Consider the following 20,478-nt stretch of genomic DNA (forward strand, 5'->3'; position numbering starts at 1 on the left):
GACATCAACGTTCTTCTTCTGTGCATGTTGGGTCGCTTTGGGGTCATACATTGCATTGCGGTCGGGTTTAATTAATAAAGTAAACAACCAGGCAACAAAAAAAAAGTGCGTTTTTACAAAATGTCAGAATTGAGCAACAAGACTTGCTGTGTGAACATGGCCTAAATTGCCATCATTTGCAAGAAGTTTGGCGTCATCTTACTACTTTTTGTCCTTCTGGAATAACAGTGGTGATGAAATGGTTGTTTGATGAGGCGTGCGCATTTCTTACTGCTGGGAGCAGAAGAATGGCAGGCATAAATAAAAGGTGGATTTGGAGTCGGGGGGGCAGAGGAAGGAGGGGCGGATGTTGTTGTAAGTTTTCTGGCTTTATCAAGGAGCCAACAGGAACCCGACGAAAAGCAGAACTAAAGCTCCTAAAGGTACAGCGCACTTTTATCTTTCTGCACAGATCAGGGCTTGAATGGGTGACTGAGGTATTTTTAAGAGACGTAGGCGCCGCCACCCATTATGCTGGCGTGTGTGTGTGTGTCTGTTTGTGCGGACGTGCATCTGTGTGTGTATCCTTTGGGTGAGTTTCTCAAAGGAAGTCTTGCATTTCCTTCGCGAGCTTATCTGCAATCTTCAGGGACAATGTTCCCCTTTTTTGCTTTTTTTTCTCGTTTTTTTAAAAAATTGCAATTGTAACGTAACGCTTGTGTATGTGTCCATCTCTGGGTACACAATCCTTGCAATTACATGGCAACATGCTCGCGTAATGACATCTTAAAACTCAATTTGACAGACTAATTGAGGTCAACATAACATCTGATAATGGTTCTCTGCAAATCTAAAGTAGTTCCTCTTGCTTGGGTGATTGATTACACGGCCGCTTTCTGTTGACGAGTTTCTGCCATCTTTGACTGATGCGCAACATTGTTTTCCAGTTTTCCAGTCTGTTGATTTTAATGTAAAGAGAAAACCTCGGATTTTGTTTCAGCTCATTGACAGCTTGATAGATGCGCCGGAGAGGCTGGTTCTGTGCTGATGGATCTGTAGCTGTTAGTCAGCCTCGCATTGATGCAGATTAATAAAAACAATAAATAGATCTGCTATTCTGCACAAATTCATGAATTCTACTAGCGCTGAAAGTCTGCCTGAACTTTAAATCACAAATTAAAACCTGCGAGCATAAAGAAGCTCGATTTAAACTTTTTTTTGTCATAAACTGGAGGTTAGATTCACATGTTCTAAAAATGATGCATTTCAGGATTTTCATAGAGACGTTAAAGCTTCATGAAGAGTTAATGTCTGACCTGCAGTCGGTAAGTCTCTTTGTGTAGTTTATGGAAATTGAGGTTTTTGTCTATTAAATGAGTAATGCAAAGTAAAAGTGAATAAAGTAGCACTTGCTTCAACCGCTATGTCAGATTTTTAATAATAATGTTAAGAAATAATGTTAAGAAAAAATCAACACCATCATTGCTGTTTCTTTAAGAAGAAAAGCAATTATTCCAACTTATGACAAAAAAACCCTAAACAGCTTTTGATGTTTACTGCTAAATCTTATGCATGACACACAAATAAGCTGGTTAACTAGTCAGGCTATCTGCTCAGGTAAACAGCCATCAGTCCAGGTTGATTGACCTGCTGCTTGTAACTTGGCAACTGTAGTTTTAAACAAAGTCCACTTAATAAGTGATGGCTGGGCATCCATTGGTTTCCTCACATTGATTCTTCCAGTCTGTCACTGCTGCAGATGTTTTTATTTTTAAGGTGCAGTAAATTTCTAATTGCCTTTATTCATAATTGTATTTCAGGATTTTTTGGCCCAGAGAGGAAGCGTCCATTACCTCAAACACCAGATTATGTTATCCTTATTTTTATCATAAGTACCTTTGACATTTGGAGGAAAAAAGCAGAAACATGGAATTCTGAGAACACCGTCCTGAATGGGAAGTTGTAGGTTTGATTTGCTGCTGGGGATACTGGTACACCCTGTCGAAGCAAGATGGCATCACGAGTAAAGATCATGTGGGAAAACTGCGGCAACATCTCACGACGTAAGCCTTGAAGTTAGAGCTTGGGCAGAGACGGACAATGACTCCAAACACACCGGAAATTAGCTACAAAGTGGATGAAGGACAACAAAGTTACTTCAGAGTGGAAATGACAAAGCCCTGGTATGAAACCCGTAGAAAGTCTGTGAGTGAAGCTGAAAAGGTGTTTGAGAGAAGTTGGGCGGACAATCCCGACTCGATTCCATCGAAGAATTTCTGCAACTCTTGTAAAAAGCCACCAGGTACCAGAAATGACTGACGCCATGACAAGCAGATTAAATGGAAATTTGACCAAACACTAAGGAAAGGTAACGCTAAGAAAATGCACTTTTATGAATTTGAATAAAACATTGGTATTCTAATACATAGCGGACAGAAATAATTTGGGCAAATTCAGTTTACACAGTCGGCAGAATATGACATTTTCCTCGCACAAAACTGGGTTCTCTGTCAGAGAGATTTAATATGAGCCATTATACAGCTGAAATCTATGTTTTGTAACGGTCTTCCCAGCTTGATCTCCTTTAGATTTTGAGTTTCGGGGGAACTCGTTAACACTTCTCCTCGCTTCGAATGGAGACGTCGAGGGGAAAGCTTGTTGATTATTGATGAATTCCATAACCAAAGAGGAAGACAGATTGAGGAAATCTGCCTCCAGCTCTGCTTCAGCCACAATAAATATTCAACAGGGACCCAACATGGAAAGTGAGGAGGATGCATGAGCTGCTGCGGTTCCATCACATCCTCCCGTGACAACTGTCTCCTTCCCCTCAACTTCTGACATAATTTGGTCTATTTTTGTCTGCTGAATTTCTGTCTCTTGGTGCTGCCGTTATGTCCTCCCCACCCCCAAAGTCCTCCGTTTTCCGTTCTCAATGATAGCTGGATGAAGCAGGCTTAAAAGGAGAAACAAAAGGGGGAGAAATTGATTGTTCTGGCTTACAATGCAGTACAATGTGGCGGGCAGACACGTCGAGGGAAACGGCATTAAACGCCGTCGCCGAGGGTGGGGGTAAGCGGATTAGACGGGGCTCAATCAGAAATATGCAAAGTGCAGATGCTTCGTTTTTGTTTCCACAAATGAGTGAAAAGCTTAACCCTCCACCGAACTCCCACCCCAACAGTGAAGGCAGTGACAAATCCTCCACTTCCCTCTTCCAGACAGCTGCGAATGTGTGTGCTTTTCGAAAAATATCCGCTTTGATGCGACAGGGAATGTCCTTGTGAGTGAAATCTTCCCCTGGGGGTCGGGGGGGGGGACGTGCGGAGCGTTTGGTGTTCTTTACATTCTTGTTAGGATCCAATCTGGGCTCCGGTCTCCTCACTGTGAAAAGCTGCTGTGGCATCAGCAGCGACACCCCAAGGGATTCCTTTCCCAGACTGTGACTCATTGCCATCGTCTTCTGCACGCCGCTGCTACATGAGCGCTCAGCAAGCCGCTTCAAGTCTTATTCTGACTCAACGGAGCCGTCGGCGTTCTCCTCGAACAAACCCTGGAAGCCAGACAATGGTCGAAATCGGTCGACGCGGATTCGGAGGCGCGGTTCGGGACGTCTCTTTACGACTACTTTGATGAGGGCAGAAGAAAAATAAATAAATCAAAGACATTTCAATACCAAAGCTGATTTTCATTTTACTTCAAAATGACATGTAATCACACAGCAGCCTTCTAATTTTAGCGCCCGGGGCCTGTCAGCGTAATCATGACTCGGAATAAGTTAAAATGGTTTCCGTGGGTGTTTAGGCACAAGGTGAAGCCTGTGAGAGCGCCACTGATGTGCTCGTGAAAGCTCTGTGCCTTCTGATTTTTGCATTTGCTCTATAATTTACACATTTTAAAGAGGGCTAAAAAAAAACAAAAAAAAAAACACCAAGAGAGAACTTTTTTGGTACCTGGAAGCCTGCTTTATTATTAGCCGTTTGCTAGTTAGTGCGTGGTTTCCGAATCATAGAGGAGACAGCTGGAGGGTTTATTTAGAAACTTTTTGCAGCCACCGTTGGATTTCTGGTACCAGTTGAAAATTGTGGAACTGAATGGAAGAGAAAAAAAAAATGGCAACACCCATTGGCAGGACAAGGTCATTTGTTCTGTTTTTGTGCTTTTTGTCACACTGAAAACTTTCAGATAATCAAACGCATTTTCGCATCAGACAGCGACAACCTGATTAAAAACAAAATGGGGTGTGCCGTGGTGGCGCAGGGATGGCGCGACACATGTTTGGAGGCCTTGAGTCCTCGACGCGGCCGTCGCGGGTTCGATTCCCGGACCCTGCGATATTTGCCGCATGTCTTCCCCCCCTTTCCTGTCAGCCTACTTTCATATAAGGGACACTAGAGCCCACAAAAGACCCCCTGGAGGGGAGAGAAGAAACCAAAAACAAAATACAGGTTTTCACATGATGAGATTGAAAACAAAACCCAAGCCAACTATTAACTTGCCATCAAGTTTTTACAAAAGCTAATGGGCTGGACACACGGGGAGAGACAAACAATAGCAACAGACCAAAGTCGTCGCTGCCCCGTGTGAAACCCAACCGACAAGACAAGATTGTGACAACAGGGACAAAAATTTAAACATTTTTCAACTGTCTCGTGCCGTGTGTCTACGTGTACGAGCTTGAACTTTCACAATCGCAAATTTTGCCAGTCGCTTTTCACAAGTTCCACAGGACATGAGTGAGCAACATCGCCTCCCGTGTGTTAAGGACTTAAAAGACAAAAAACTTGTCTTTTAAGTCCTTCACTTTTTTATGCGTATTTGGAAGTATCACATTAGAAAAGGAAACAGCAAAATTCAAAATAACTTTATGCTTACTAGAGGTGGTTTCTGAATTTTCCGAAAAAGAGTCAATGCGCGGAAGAGGAGGAAACACGCTTGCCGAAGAAGTTCTGATGTAGTGAACTGTCCCACCGACTAGCGGGTCTGTGCCTTACCAGAGGCACGACACAGAAAAAAAGCCTTCTCATGTGGTATAATACGTATTATTCCAGAGGTTGGGATTTCTTGAAGTAAAATAGAAAGTTCTTCAACAGCTTTATTTAAGAGTTTTAATTTTGGGGGGGGCTTTTCTAAAAACGAGTCAATGCACTAGCATAAAGGGGAGATAGAAACACATTTGCCGAATGCTTCCGTCCACTGGTGGGTGGAGGCACAAAACTGACAAATTTCAAAGTCCATACCTCCAGTTCGGAGGGAAGGACCCTCTGCAACCTTTACTTCCTGTTTATTACAGCTGAGTGAGCGTCAACATCTGACGAAATTACGTTTTGCGTAGCCTGGTGGATTTGCTCCAAATCAGTAGATTTAAACACCTAATTCGCATTTTCTTTCCTTCGTTTTCTGAAATTTAAAAAATTCACTCAACATTCTCATGACAGTTGGATGGAAGCACAGCTAATAACTCAAACTTACAACTGGCAATGTGACATCATTCCCAATCCCGAGCTCCGACTTCTTAGACAAACTGAGAAATTCAAAACATAATTTCTCACAATTAGAAACTAAGAGTTACGTCCAACTTATGGTTAACAAGCAGCGAAGCAGTTGTTACTGATATTTTTATTTATATGCTGTGACATGAGAAGAGAGCCGTACAGATAAAACGAGCTGTGCTGAGCTCATGGAGCAGAGATGTCTGGTTCAATGTGAAGAGCAAGTGTGTGTGTTGGTGTGTGTGTGTGTTAGTGTTGACAGCCTCTAAACGCTGACTCCAACGGTGCGAGTGTGGAAGTGATGCCGTAGCACATTCTCGGTGTCTGCCTAGCGATCTGGATGCCGTCTGTTCATCTGTTTTGTGTTTGGACTCTGTGGTCACTTTATTCTGTCGAGCATGGCACGTTCTCAATGAAAAACACAAAGGACAATTTCAGACGTTTCGCCATTTGGCAGAAAGAAGCATTCAAAGCATTTTTTTTTACTGTCAGTAGAGCTGTGGAATTTGTGCGGGGCGCTGTACGTAAACCTGTGTGACGTCATCGTTTTGTTTCTGCTTCTTTATTTCTTCTTCCAGAACACGGAGGATCACCTGACGTTCCTGATCGCCGTGTCCGCCGCCCTCTTCCTTTTCCTGTCCATCTTCATCCTCGTCTGCATCGAATCTGTCTTCAAGCGGATGCTGCGCCTCTTCTCTCTGCTGACGTGGGCCTGTCTGGTCACCATGGGTTACCTGTTCATGTTCTCCGGCGGCAGGCTCAGTCCCTGGGACCAGGTACGGAACATCTGGCTCAGTTTCAGTTTATTTATGTAGCACCAAAACACAACAAGCGTAGTCTCGAGGCGCTTCCCAAAAGTTGTTTCGGTTCAATCGCACAATTGATTCTAGTTGTCAGACAGTGCATTAAGCTCAGTTAGATGTTCCAATTAGTTTAAAAAGTTTCTATTTAAGTCCAGTTTGGGGCTGCATCTGCTCTGTGTCTTTCAAAACATATTTATGCCACATTACAGCAATAAACTGCAGTGTATTTAATTGAGATTTAACTTGATAGACTAACTAAAGTTACTAGTAGATCTAGCAGTATGTTTACTGTTTTTGTCCAACATCTAATTCAAATCATTATGATTTAATTAGCCTGTAACCACGTTCAGTTAGCTGTTACTAGCTGCGTTTCCGTTACAAATGTGTGCAAATTCTGTATTCTGCTAATGTCAAAACAAAAACGAAAAAAACACAATCTCTCTGGAGCCGGCTGCACGTTGTCCGAAAACCCCCAAAAACAAACCATCGCCCTCCTACCACTTCCTGCCGACCTCGTGTTTGTCGTTTCCACCAGTAGCAACATCTGGCTGTTGATCACGTGACTCGTACGATGTGAAAAAAGTGTTTCCATCGCAGTTTCACGCAATATGTCTGTATCAATATGGCCGAAAAGCCACCTTTTCCTCATGCAAAAACCTTTTATCCGAAGTTGCTGTGTTTCCATTAAGCTACTTTATTTTCAGAATTTCAATTTGCGCATTTCTAGTTAATGGAAACACAGCCAATGAGCTGGACAGGAAGGCTCTGGCCCCAGCACCCTCCGAGTTCATCCCGCTCCGCTCCGTTCGTGTCCTGTCGTTGACCTTCGCTCCAGCAGACATGTTGACGCGTCGGAGCGGGATGAGCACTGATGAGGAAAACTGTTGTTAGCAATAAATCACCTCCATTAACTCTCCCTGTAAGCCGGTGCAGTCAGCAGTCGTTTGTCTCGCCGGAATTGAAAAGAAAAGGATTCCTTTTCTCTCCTTTTTCTTTTAACAAAGAGATTTCTTCTGACTTCTTGTTTATTACTGCAAAATGTTACTAACTTGACCTGTGCTTCTGTTATACGTGTCTCACCTGTCAGGTTTTCCATTCTCTAAACGCACGGTGTTAGTGATGACGCTCACAACGATGATAATCATGATCAGGCGGCTGGAGCTGTTTTGCTGAAGGGAACGTTAATCTGAAACGTTTTGAAACATTTTGTTGGCAGTAATTTGGACTTTATTTCTACAAAATGTACAGTTTTATCACGTTTCAAACGCAAAGTGTTATATAAGTTGGATGTAGAGTTTGGCTATTCAACAACATCGTAGGCACTAAAAGTTTCATAGAGTAAATCCAACACATTTGATTTAGTTTATTTGATTAGGACAGTGCACATTAATCAACATTAGCACAATTAATGGGAGTGCAAATGCAGAGGAGTTAGCACAAAAGCTAAACTAGCTAAAAACAAAACACCTCACTGTGCATTTCACAAGACAAAACACGGTACACATGGTTCTATTAAAACAAATAGAAACATTTACATAAGAAATAACTGACGGACAGAAACAAGCTTAATAACAATAAGCAAAATCAAAGCATGGCACAACTGAAAACCTATCCTAGAGTTTTAAACCGACAGGTTGGGCAAGAAAAGTATAATTCCTCTGGAGGAGCTGCAAAGTTTCACAACTCAGGTGGGAGATTCTGTTTTGAGAGGGCAATTGTTAATTCACACTTGAAAATTGTCGTTCACACGTTCACAGGTACTCTGCATCCAGTTTGACTGAATTGCGCAAAATTGCGGCGTTCTATATTTCTGTATGTAAAAAAAAAAAAAAAGTCGAAAACTAGAAACAATCCTAACAGTGAACCCTGAGGAACTAAATCTATGGACTTCGAAATGTATTCATCCTTGAAACTAAGTTAATAAACATGTAGCAAATGATCATTTTTCAACAATAGCAATTCTCTAGTGTGTAATCAGTCTAATTTTTCTTTTGCACATCCATTCCCCGCTTTGCTGTGCACCGTTGCATATTCATGCCGGCTGCGTGTGTGTGTGTGTGTGTGTGTGTGTGTGTTTGCGGCCGTGCTCGTCTCGGCGCAGAATTAATTCTGTGTGTTAATGAGGCCTGATGAGAGCTGGAGGTGAGTAGATCAGCAGACAGACACATTAGTTTTCGCTGCCAGACTCCGTTACTCTCCTCGCTCTCAAGAATCCTATTTTGTCCTCATCTGGCGCCCTGTCTCCCACAATTCATCAAACCCCATTTTCAAAGCCACAAACGTCTCCGCCTGCCTCCGTTTCTCCTTGTAAATCACCCCCAACATGCCCAAATTTCCTCACTCCACTTTTCTTTTTTTCTTTTTTACTTTGTCAACTCTGCTCCTCCTCCATGGATGGAGGTATTTTTTATCATCAGCCACCTGTGAGAGCAATATCATTCTGCATTATTAATCCCTCTACTCTGCTCCCATGACTCTCCTACTTTACACATTTATACACCCCTGAAAGTTTTTCTACCGCTCTGATATTTCTATATATAGACAGGGAGATGAAAGCTGCTGTTTTATTTATTTACGGGCGGAAAAAAATTAACTCTAATTGAATATCTGAGTGGTGAAAGCACGTCAGCGTCCCTTTGAACTCCCGATGCAGCAGCTAAATATTTCCAGGAACCATTTATCGGTCCTGGCGATCAGCTTGAGAACTTGTTTTTTTTTTTAACTCGTATCTGTTTCTACAGAACAGTAAAAGCGTCAGGATGTTGGCGGGTCTTCTAAAATGCTTGCATGTCTCTCAGTCTTATAAATAATAGTGAAAAAAATTTAGAAATGTATTCTGGTTTGAATCTTAAGGATATTTTTATCAGAATTCATCCATTTAATTCAAACCATGATACGACCGCCACCGTGTTTCACAGCTAAACTCTGACGGAGGGTTGAGAGTTTTCCGTTACTAAATGAGCTTTCAAACAGTAAAATAAGTCAATGTGAAGTTACCCATTTGATTATTTTATTCTTATATTATTTTCCTTTTTTTTTTTTTTTTTACATTTTCTTGTTCGGGTCTATTTTAAAAAATTATGAGCTTCTTTTGAGATTTTCCAAGTTTAAAATTAATCAAAAAAAATTTCTACAGTGCTAAAAATTGCAACATTCCAAAACATATAATTACTGAAATTGCAGTGTAGAGTCAGAGATTGTTTGTTTTTTTCAATCCAGGATCGAGTTATTAAAGGTCAAGTCCAAGTCAAATCTCCAGTCTCTAATGGCGGAAATCAAGATTTTCTCATTAAATTGTTGACATCAGTGCAGCTCTGACCCCGCTCCGCTGTTGGTCAGGGACCCAAACGTGCTGCTCATGCCGAGGCGTAAAATTACCATGTGAAAATGTTGTAATTATCTTCCGGTCTGTCAATATTCAGAAACAATTATGTGTTAACATTAACATTTAACATTCAATTCAGCATGTAAAAGCTACTAACGTCTGCTTGTTGTTATTTTTGGTCCGGAAATGTAAATAGGCATTCATGTGCCAAGACACGTAAAATAGATTGAAACCTTTTCAAATTGAATTTCTGAACCAATCTAACTAACTTGTGTCTTTGTAATGATTAAGTTAACACCTGTTTATCCCTGTTTTCATATCGTCTTCTTCTCCTCTATGTATTCCACTAAATAGGGTTTTGCTTATTTTCTTCTCTGAGCTAGAGAATTTTTAACATTTCAAAACAATTTTCTAATTCACAGTTAAAGTATTTTTTCTCAAATCTAGATAAATATGAAAGTTAAGGTATAAATTACAACCAAATGAACAGTGTGGTAAGCGAATTAATGTGTGTTAAACACCTTAAAAAACAAAGCAGGAAGTGCTTTTATTTTGATATTTGCCTCCTGAAGTATCCTCCAGAAGCGTCTTGGAGAGACTACAGTTCATAGCTACAGATTATTGTTAAGCTACAGCTAACATTAAGCTACATGTTATCTACGGTTTATGATGGAGCTAACATGAAGCTACATGTTAGCCACAGCTCATTAAGAAGCTACAGCTAACATGAGGTTACATGTTAGCTACAGCTTATTATGAAGCTACAGCTAACGTGAAGCTACATGTTAGCTACAGCTTATTATGAAGCTACAGCTAACGTGAAGCTACATGTTAGCTACAGATTATTATTATGCTACAGCTAACATTGAGTTACATAAATCTACAGCTTGTAATGGAGCTAACATGAAGTTACATGTTAGCTACAGCTTATTATGAAGCTACAGCTAACATGAAGCTACATATTAGCTACAGATTATTATTAAGCTACAGCTAATATTAGGCTACATAAATCTACAGCTTGTGATGGAGCTATCATGAAGTTACATGTTAGCTACAGTTTATTATGAAGCTACAGCTAACGTGAAGCTACATATTAGCTACAGATTATTATTAAGCTACAGCTAACATTAGGCTACATAAATCTACAGCTTGTGATGGAGCTATCATGAAGTTACATGTTAGCTACAGTTTATTATGAAGCTACATCTTAGTAACAGCTTATTACAGCTAACATGTAGCTTAACATGAAGCTACATGTTAACTGTAGATTATTATGTAGCTTTTATGAAGTATAATAAGAACCAGATCTGTAAATCTCTACCAGGTTTTCTTCCAGGTCGTAGCTCCACGTAGCTTCCCTTCTCCTCACAGCATGATCAGTTCAATATTTTATTTTCACCTCACTATTATGTTTTCCATTATCTTGGGCTGCAATAGCATATAAGATGAGGTTGTTGCAATAAATAACTAAATAACTTGTGTCACAAATTCTCAAATGGAATAAAATTGACAGGGAGTCACATTTTATAAAACTTAATTTTTCACTTGTTCTGAGGCTTTCGTTAACAAGCGGAGAGGCGTGGGGGAGATAAAGGAAACGGAAAACCGACCAAAGCAAAAGCCACACAGGAGAGCAGAAGTCTGGTGAAAGGAGCGCGGTAGAAATGCATCCCGCTCTCAGTGGGTCGAATTGATTGTGATTACTCAGAGAACAGAGTGTGTGATGGTGCACACAGAGCTAATAACAGAGAGAGGGGAAGAGAGGAACAGAATGAAAAGGCACGGTCGACATCCGCCGCTCTCTGCAGCCAGTCTGTCCTGACCCCTCTGACCTAATGTGGACAAACGCATAAAACAACTAAAAAAATCTACCTTCCATATACACAGCTCAGCTATGTCTGCAATAGGTCATTTATCATGGCCCTGCTTTGATTTTGAGGGCAGATTGAACAACACTTTCACACCTGATACCCTCCAACAAGACACAAACACATTTTCCTGTGCAGACTTGGAAACAAAAGTGAGAGTTTGCTTCTTAAAAAAAGAAAAAGAACTCGTTGGAGCTGCTACGCCTCATAAACGTCTAAAGCCAGCGGAGACGGACTTTTTTTTTAATGTAGGTATTCAGGTGTACATATCTATGTATGTGTCTGCTTCTTTCGTCTGGAGCCCAGAGAAGAGCTCAGACAGAGACGAGGAGGAGAAAAAAAAAGTAATGGAGGAAGCAGGAGAGAGATGGTGTCTGCAGCTCCCATCACAACGCATTTGAAGGTGTATTAGGATTCAGGTTGGAGTGTGGGAGAGATGGTGTGTGTGTGTGACAGAGAGAGAGGGTGTGTGTGTGGTAGATGGAGGCAGGTGATGCAAGTGAAATTGGACCGCCGCTCTCGATTCCTTGCGACCGCTCAATCGGACCGGATGTCACGCACTCCGGATGATCCCGGGGTTGTTATAGTTTTAAAGAGAGGAGGTTTCCAGGATTAGGATTCGAAGGTTATCTCAAAAACACAAACGAGTTTGAAAGCTCAGCATTCGCCTAGATGTCAGCATCCTTCCTGTAGTTGGTTCCCCTAGCAACAGAAAGTCTGAGCCCACACAAAACATCTCTCTCTCGCTTTCTGTGTGTTCTTACTGTTAAGATCTTCTTTTAGAAGGAACTAGGTCAGCCAAACAATTGCTAAAACCCAAATGTTGACAACACATTTTGTTTTTTTAAGAATTTGTTGTTGTTTTTTCCGGCGCTAGTGGCCTTTATTTCAAAGTAGTCTGACGGGAGGGGGCAAATGAACCGAGAGCGGGAGTCGAACTCGGGACGGGCCGCGTCGAGGCTTGTATTTATGGGGCGCGCACGCGCTAACCGACAACACGTTTCTAGAACTTTCTTTTCATTTAAAATGCTGGTGACCTGTAAGACGCGTTGGGATGTAGACGCTGTCAGTTTATTTTAGGCATCACTTCGAGTCAAATCCTGTGTACACGCCGCCGACTAGGTGAACCCGAACAGGAAGTTGAAGCGGCGGCAGGAAGGTCATAGTTCACCTTGTGTGTCTGCTGTAGCTTCGACCTGAAACGCGCGCCGGTCGCCACCATAACAGGAAGGGCAGGACAGACCGCCGGCGGAAGTGGAAGTGGACGGTGCAGGAGGTTAAACAGGGAGGTGCCGTTAAGAACGACTCGCTTGTCATATCTCGTTAGCATTTACAAAGAGAAACATGAGATGAATTTAGTCAATTTTTGTAAATTTCTTTACTTGTATTTTAGGTGTTAAAGAGCTATGAAAGCCGCCCACGCTGCTCAACTAAGTTATATCAGGTTTGACATTTTGGTCTTGGATCTATTTCTGTGGAAGCGATTTCTGCCCACACAGCTGTGCTCTGTATTTAGACAAACATCAGCGCAATATGCATAATCTGAATGTTTGCTGGCATTCATTTGCTTGTGTTTTTTAAACTCCATTGTGGGACTGTTGTAATTACTAGTATCACTTGCAATTTGTGCACAGCCCTCTCATTTAGAGTCATGATTCCCCCTCCTCTAACAGTGTCGGGAGAAAACTGCAGCATATCCAGGAAAAGAAAAGAATTACATTTCAAGTTTTTTACAGCCTGGGGATCGTTGAGAGCAGTGATCCTCCTCTCCAGCAGCATCGATCTGCGGTCACTTCTGTTTCATCAGCGCATAAAGCCTTTTTGGTGTTTCATCCTGTGAGTCAGATTTGGAATTGGTTGTGTTTTAGTTCGCTTTCCCGTCTTTTAGAGGAGTCGTGGCACATGGAGCTCACAAGAGGAGATGGCACACGATACTGGGTCCAGGAGAACAAAATGGGTTTTTAGCAATGCATTTTTTTGCTGTCATGGAAAGAGAAAATATGTCACTAATCTGAGGCTGCGTTTCAAAGAATGAGTAGAAAGTCTAGAATTTCCCAGTCCACATCTTGCCGTTCATATGCTGGTCAAAAAGCATTTAATTGCTCCGTTTTTTGTGTTTTAACACATATATTCATATATTAACAAGTTTCAGATCTAGCACGTGTTATGGATGTTTTTGTTGTTTTTTTAAAAAAATCTGACAATTTCTTGGTTTCTTTTACTAAAATATCCAATGTTTGGCTTAGTAGAGAGAAAAAGAAATCATAGCAAAATGTCCATCCATCCATCCATCCATCCATCCATCCATCTTCTTCCGCTTATCCGAGGTCGGGTCGCGGGGGTAGCAGCTTCAGAAGGGAGGCCCAGACTTCCCTCTCCCCGGCCACTTCTTCCAGCACTTCCGGGGGAATCCTGAGGCGTTCCCAGGCCAGCCGAGAGGCATAGTCCCTCCAGCGTGTCCTGGGTCTTCCCCGGGGCCGCCTCCCGTTGGGACGTGCCCGGAACACCTCACCAGCGAGGCGTCCAGGAGGCATCCTGACCAGATGTCCGAGTCACCTCAACTGGCTCCTCTCGATGTGAAGGAGCAGCGGCTCTACTCTGAGTCCCTCCCGGATGACTGAGCTTCTCACCCTATCTCTAAGGGAGAGCCCAGCCACCCTACGGAGAAAACCCATTTCGGCCGCTTGTATCCGCGATCTCGTTCTTTCGGTCATGACCCAAAGCTCATGACCATAGATGAGGGTGGGAACGTAGATCGACCAGTAAATCGAGAGCTTTGCTTTTTGGCTCAGCTCTCTCTTCACCACGACGGACCGGTATTGACGACAGACGCTGCTCCAATCTGCCTGTCAATCTCCCGCTCCCTTCTTCCCCCATTCGTGAACAAGATCCCGCGATACTTGAACTCCTCCACTTGGGGCAGGACACCCCCCTGACCCGGAGAAGGCACTCTACCCTCTTCCGGCTCAAGACCATGGCCTCGGATTTGGAGGCACTGATCCTCATCCCGGCCGCTTCACACTTGGCTGCGAACCGCTCCAGCGAGAGCTGCAAATCACGACCAGATGAAGCCAAAAGGACCACATCGTCTGCAAAAAGTAGAGATGAGATCCTAAGGCCACCAAATCGGATCCCTTTAACACCTTGGCTGCGCCAAGAAATTCTGTCCATGAAAGTGATGAACAGAATCGATGACAAAGGGCAGCCCTGGCAGAGTCCAACTCTCACCGGAAACGAGCCCGACTTACTGCCGGCAATGCGGACCAGACTCTGACACCGGTCATACAGGGACCTGACAGCCCGTATCAAATGGCCCAGTACCCCATACTCCCGGAGAACCCCCCACAGGGCTCCCCAAGGGACACGGTTCAACACCTTCTCCAAGTCCACAAAACACATGTAGACTGGTTGGGCGAACTCCCATGCACCCTCCAGGACCCTGCCGAGGGTGTAGAGCTGGTCCAGTGTTCCACGACCAGGACGAAAACCACACTGCTCTTCCTGAATCCGAGGATAACAAAATGTGGTTTTGAATTTGTATTTAAAAGTTTAACCTTTGGTGCTTGCAATTTCGCAATTTTGGAGTCACTTGGCAAACATTTGGACACCACTGTTCTAAGCATTGTTGATTTTGAACAATGGATGAACAAATGCAGTCCAGACATATTTTAAAAAACCTAAAAACATTTAGTTCAGTGGAAAAAAAACCCCAGCTAACATTAGCTACTACAGTTGTTTATGGCAACTTTTATTCAGTTACAGTGCTCTCCTGGTCATTTGGATCTTATCAGTCACTATTTCTTGTTTCTATTGAGTCTTACCCAAAATGGTGCAGTTGGTTTCACTGTTACCTTGCAGCAAGAAGGTACTGGGCCTGGATTGTTTCTATGCATGCATGAGTTTTCTCCAGGTACTCCAGCTTCCTCCAGCAGTCCAGAAACATGACTGTTGGGTTAATTGGTCTCTCTAGATTGCCTTGAGGTGTGAGTGTGTGTGCTGGCATGTGTGTCTCTGTGTTGCCCTGTGATGGACTGGCGACCCGTCAAGGGTGTAGCACTGAATGACAGCTGGAGATGGGCACCGACCCCCGAGCGGCTCTGCAAGGATAAATGGGTTTATACAACTAATGGACGGATGGTACCTGAAATCTGTCAACACAAGTATTGCTTTTTTCCTTCTAAATAAGAACATAAATGCAAACTTAAAGCACTGACCTTTATGTCCGGAACGGTTTTAGTATAGATTACGTCAAAATATTATTTATTTACCTAAGAGGCAGGTTAATCAAAATTTTATTTCCAGGGTCGGAAAAGATCTTTTTTAAAAAAAAGTTTTTTTTGTTGATGAGAATTCATGCAGTCAGTAAAGTTACAGTTGTCTTCTTAACAGAAACATCCATGAAGCTTATTACCTCCCAGAAATGTAATTGGCAGTAAAATATACCTCTGACCAGGCCTGTCAAAATAACAGATTTTGCTGGACGATAAATTGCCCCAGAAGTTATTGTGATAAATGTTAGTATTGTTTTTGAGACCAATTTCAGGTAATTTAACAGCACAATGATGCAAGAACACATTGTCAAAGATCAATGTCACTTTAAATTTGAATGAACGTTTACCACTGGCACTGGAAGACATTTTAAATATCCAAAATAAATAAACAAATCAACAGAAGCAACAAGTAAAATGAATTATGAAGTCTCTGTACACAAAATTGTTCAAGTAAAGGGGGCGAGTTGAGACCGAAGTACCAGATGGAAGACTTTTGTCATCCAGATTTTGGTGGAAAAAAAGAAAGAAAAGAGAAAAACAATAAATCATGCAAATGGAAATTGCTGAGCTCGTTTAAATTCACCATGCGACAAATTGATTTATTGCGACGGGCCTACCTCAGAGTATAAAAATATTTAAAGCATCAGCTGAAAGTTAGCACCTAATCTCCAAAACGCCTCATTTTAACCTGGTTTTCTTAAACTTTCTGTCACTTTCCGCCTGCAGGTGTCGTTCTTTCTGTTCATTGTGTTTGTGGTCTACACCATGCTGCCCTTCTCCATGAAATGGGCCGTCATCGCCAGCGGTATCACCTGCCTTTCACACACAGTCACGCTCAGCGTCTGCCTGACCTCCACCGCTACAGAACTGGAACCTCTGGTGTGGCAGGTAAGACCGATACTCGACCGTCCTCGAGCCTTCGAGCGCGCAGGTCAGCCGTACGAAGGAAATTGACTTTTTAAAGAACTTTCTGCCTCACCCGCAGACGTGAGGTGACTGTGTCGTGAGCTCGCCATTTGGGTCTTTTGAACACCTGGATGATTGTGCGGCCGCTCCATTACCTTCTCTAAACATCGCTGCTGAGCGTACGCTCTGCATAACTAGAAACGATGGCAGAGTATTTTAGACAAAGTCTAGGTTATGAAGTAGCTGACCCATCACGACGCAGCAAATTCAGACGTAAAGTAATCTCCAAGAACAATAACGTCTCTAAGCCTGAATAAAAATGGCTAATCATAAGGGTGCACGTGATTGTGCAGCACACGCGTCTCTGAAGCTGGCACCCGCTCACACACGCTTAGATGCTCTGCAGTCAAGCCTCACAGCAAACACTCTGATAGCACTCTAATCACGGTGGCTCTTCTCAGTCTTGTAGACACTGAACGTCTGCATCAGCCATAAAACACACTCAGAAACGTTCATTACTGAGTGAACAAGGATAATCACAGCAACAAGGATAATCTATTGATCCGCGGATCCTCTTTTTAAAAGGCTTGAGGTTTGGGTAATGACGGAGAGCTAACACAAAAGTGTGTTTTCTCCTGCTTTTATGAGGTAATAATACACCCTAAGTGGACGGCAGAACACAGGGGAACATTTCAGGCGCGGACATAAACGCAACGCGGATCGTATGCTGGCAATCTTTTATGGCTGCTGAGTTGATGTGTATGCGGCGTGTGTGTGTGTGTATGTGTGTGGCAGATCCTGGCCAATGTGATCATCTTCACCTGTGGAAACCTGGCCGGGGCGTATCACAAGCACCTCATGGACCTGGCGCTCAGGCAGACCTATCAGGACACCTGCAACTGCATCAAGTCACCCATCAAACTGGAGTTTGAGAAGCATCAACAGGTACAAAGTCCAAAATCTAGAGTTTCAAAGATTGGATTGATGTGGAAGAATGATTTAAAACTGGTGCAAATGCTTATTATTTCCTGTAGCGACTAAATAGGCAGAACTCTCAGCTTTTTATTAAATGTTTAGATATAGTTTTACATATACTAGAGTTAATTTCTGTTTTGTTTTTGCATTTTTTTTTCATGTATTTTTATTGGATTAATGCAGTGGAAATGCATGGACTTAATGGCCTCAGAAAACCTCTCTGAAAAACGTTTACCATACAACAGGAACCGTACGCATTGTGAAATTTGAGCTTAAATTTGAGACTATATTAAGTCAGAACGCAGTCACTAACAGGACAGACTTTATTCAGCAGAAAAACCAACACTGCAGTGGGTGTAATACTGAACTATTTGTGGAAGTCAGATTTTCCAGGTTCCCAGGTGAAAGTGCAACAGTAACACCTAAACTCATCGTTCAGAGTTCAGACCCGAGTCCCATTCCCAAAATGGGCGTCTAGCATTCAAAACAAAAATTTTAAGTGTAAACTATTTCAGCGTAGCTGATAGTTTGTCTCTTATGAAACCAGTGGAAATTATAACTACGCATGTTTTTTCTTTTGCTTGTGTTTGAACTCAAACATTTGTCGGTAAATTATCACCTTTTATTACCACAACAGTTAGCTAATCCCACTGGTTTTGTCATACGCAGCTAGAAAGCTAGCTCAATAAGTTGTATCATGGTTACTACACCCAAGTTCTGAGACAAACACAAGATGACAATAGTCTTGGTGTATTAGCTGTTAGCTGACTAGCGAAATAAGATTAGCTAAGTCTAATTGTAAATTGAGAACCAGCTGATTTCACAGCTAATAGTTTTCACAGTAACTCACAAAGCGCAAAGCACAACTCTACAATCCTCCCCATATCCAAAGCAGATAACTCTATAGGGTTTCCCATTCTTATTGTTTCCTGTCTGCGCTACACTATAAAGAGCCAAATTAAAATGTAATCGCATTCTGGTTACTTGCCAATTCACACTACTTCAAAGTTTCGTCAGAGAAGGGAAGTTGGTAGGTCAGCCATGTCTTAAGTGGCATTTTGCTGTGACATTTGCTTGACATTAACGTCTTTGTCGTGACATTAGGTATTCTTCCCGACCAGGGAAGTGACATATAATATTACACAAATAATTGATGGTCTGCTCAGAGGTGGTTCACTATGATGACCTTTTATTTTTCTTTTTGTCTAACCCTTACTATTGACAAAATAAGCAATTTTCCTATATCAATTCAGGACAGCATCATATTAGCAGCATCAAACTAAACATGCCAGCTACTTTCTGCTATGTTGTTCTCTATTTCACCAGCAAATGCAATACATGCCTACAATTCTAGCATATTTGTGTTGGCTTTCTCTCACACTAAGATGCAAATCATTCACTTTTTTTCCCTTGGCATATTTCTGGCATATGTTTCTCTGCAATAGTTTGCATGTGGGAAGAAGTGTGTGCATGTTAAAATTAGCGCAGATACATGCAAATGCCGGTTCGTGACTTCACAGAGCCGAATCTCATTCAACAGCTGACTACAGATCTTATTAGTTCATTAGTCAAACATACAATTAATAACACTACAACTCTTCAGGCTGCCATACCCCCTCCTGCTGCGCGCCGCGTTCAAACTGCTTTAGTGCTGAATAAGTAAATAAGGGAGGGTGGTGCGCCTTTCTATTTTTAGCGCATCCCCTCAAACCGAGCCCCTCTCCAGACTTAATCCGCTGCTGTGTTTTAGGAAATGAGCCCGTGGTGTGTGAACAACGTAATGACCCTCTTTCACTGCGAGCTGCAGTTGTGAGTCATAACTGCGTGCGTTTTGCGCATGTGCGCGTCAAAGGCAGCTGCTCGGTCAGCAGCGTGCGCGCGCCGGTCACGCACACATGCTCTCGCGCTTGCACACCCGCGCCAAAATTGAGCTCATAACAGCCCCTCCATGTGATGCATCTGGAGAAAAATTGAAATAACGAACTTCTATAACAGAGTTTCATATGCTCTTATGTTTGAATCTGCTGTACAATACAGTAACTATTGTGTTATTTTTAGAAATACCAAAACAATAAGGAACACGTACCGCTTATTTCGATGCCAAAGGTCTAACTGCTGGATTCAGTTTTGTGTCACAAAAGGGGTTTATAATTATCTAAATATTTTTCTTTCAAGAAATCAGAATTTGATATTTCTTTAAACTTCAGCTGTCTTTCTTTCTTTCCTTTCCTTTCTTCTTTTTCCCGTTTTCCAAACCGTCACGCTACCTGACTCCATACTCACACAGCTTTGCTCTGCCAGACAGGCTGCTAGAATAATTGGTGAATATACTCTATTCTCATATCCCCCTCTCAAAAAGGCAGATATGATTGTATAGGGAAAGGCTGAAAAGTGTAAATGAAACGAAAATCCTATGGCCTAGCGTGGCTAAATTCCTTGTTATAACTGTAGTTGTAACAAAATATGAAGTGGAAAACAAAGTGTTGCAATTCTTAGGATAGTGACGGAGAAAACATGAATAAATGTGGAATAGTCGATAGTCCACTGACGCAACAAAAATGCATGTAAGAAGCTCTTGGAAAAAAAGCAGCAAACTCCATGTCGATTTAGACATTTTAAAAAGCTCTAGATTTTATAGACCAGTATTTATTGCTCTCAAAATTATCCTGTAGGCTTATTGGATTAAAAGGTTTTCAGTGGGATAAATGACTGTGCTGTTATTAAATGTAGGTTTTTTATTTTGATGATGAAACATTGCAGCTCCAGTCCATTCAATGTGGCGTTCCACAAGCTTGTGTGTTGAGACCTAAACTTTCTCATTCATTTGGGGAATGTATTGAAAAGTAGTGGCTACTGTTG

The 20,478-nt window shown here is 42.2% G+C and overlaps 1 protein-coding gene across 4 annotated transcripts in view; it reads left to right on the forward strand.

Moving 5' to 3' along the window:
- The window catches only part of adcy2b (adenylate cyclase 2b (brain)), a 66,391-nt gene that overhangs the window by 6,818 nt on the left and 39,095 nt on the right, over nucleotides 1-20,478 (forward strand). For all 4 annotated transcript variants that reach the window (XM_028036315.1, XM_028036312.1, XM_028036313.1 and 1 more), the window contains exons 2-4: nucleotides 6,050-6,247; nucleotides 16,465-16,626; nucleotides 17,440-17,589. In XM_028036315.1, coding sequence (XP_027892116.1) covers nucleotides 6,050-6,247; nucleotides 16,465-16,626; nucleotides 17,440-17,589 — 510 coding nt within the window. The remainder of the gene's footprint in view (nucleotides 1-6,049; nucleotides 6,248-16,464; nucleotides 16,627-17,439; nucleotides 17,590-20,478) is intronic.

Source organism: Xiphophorus couchianus, chromosome 13, assembly GCF_001444195.1.
Source record: "Xiphophorus couchianus chromosome 13, X_couchianus-1.0, whole genome shotgun sequence".
In the NCBI taxonomy this organism is placed as follows: domain Eukaryota; kingdom Metazoa; phylum Chordata; class Actinopteri; order Cyprinodontiformes; family Poeciliidae; genus Xiphophorus; species Xiphophorus couchianus.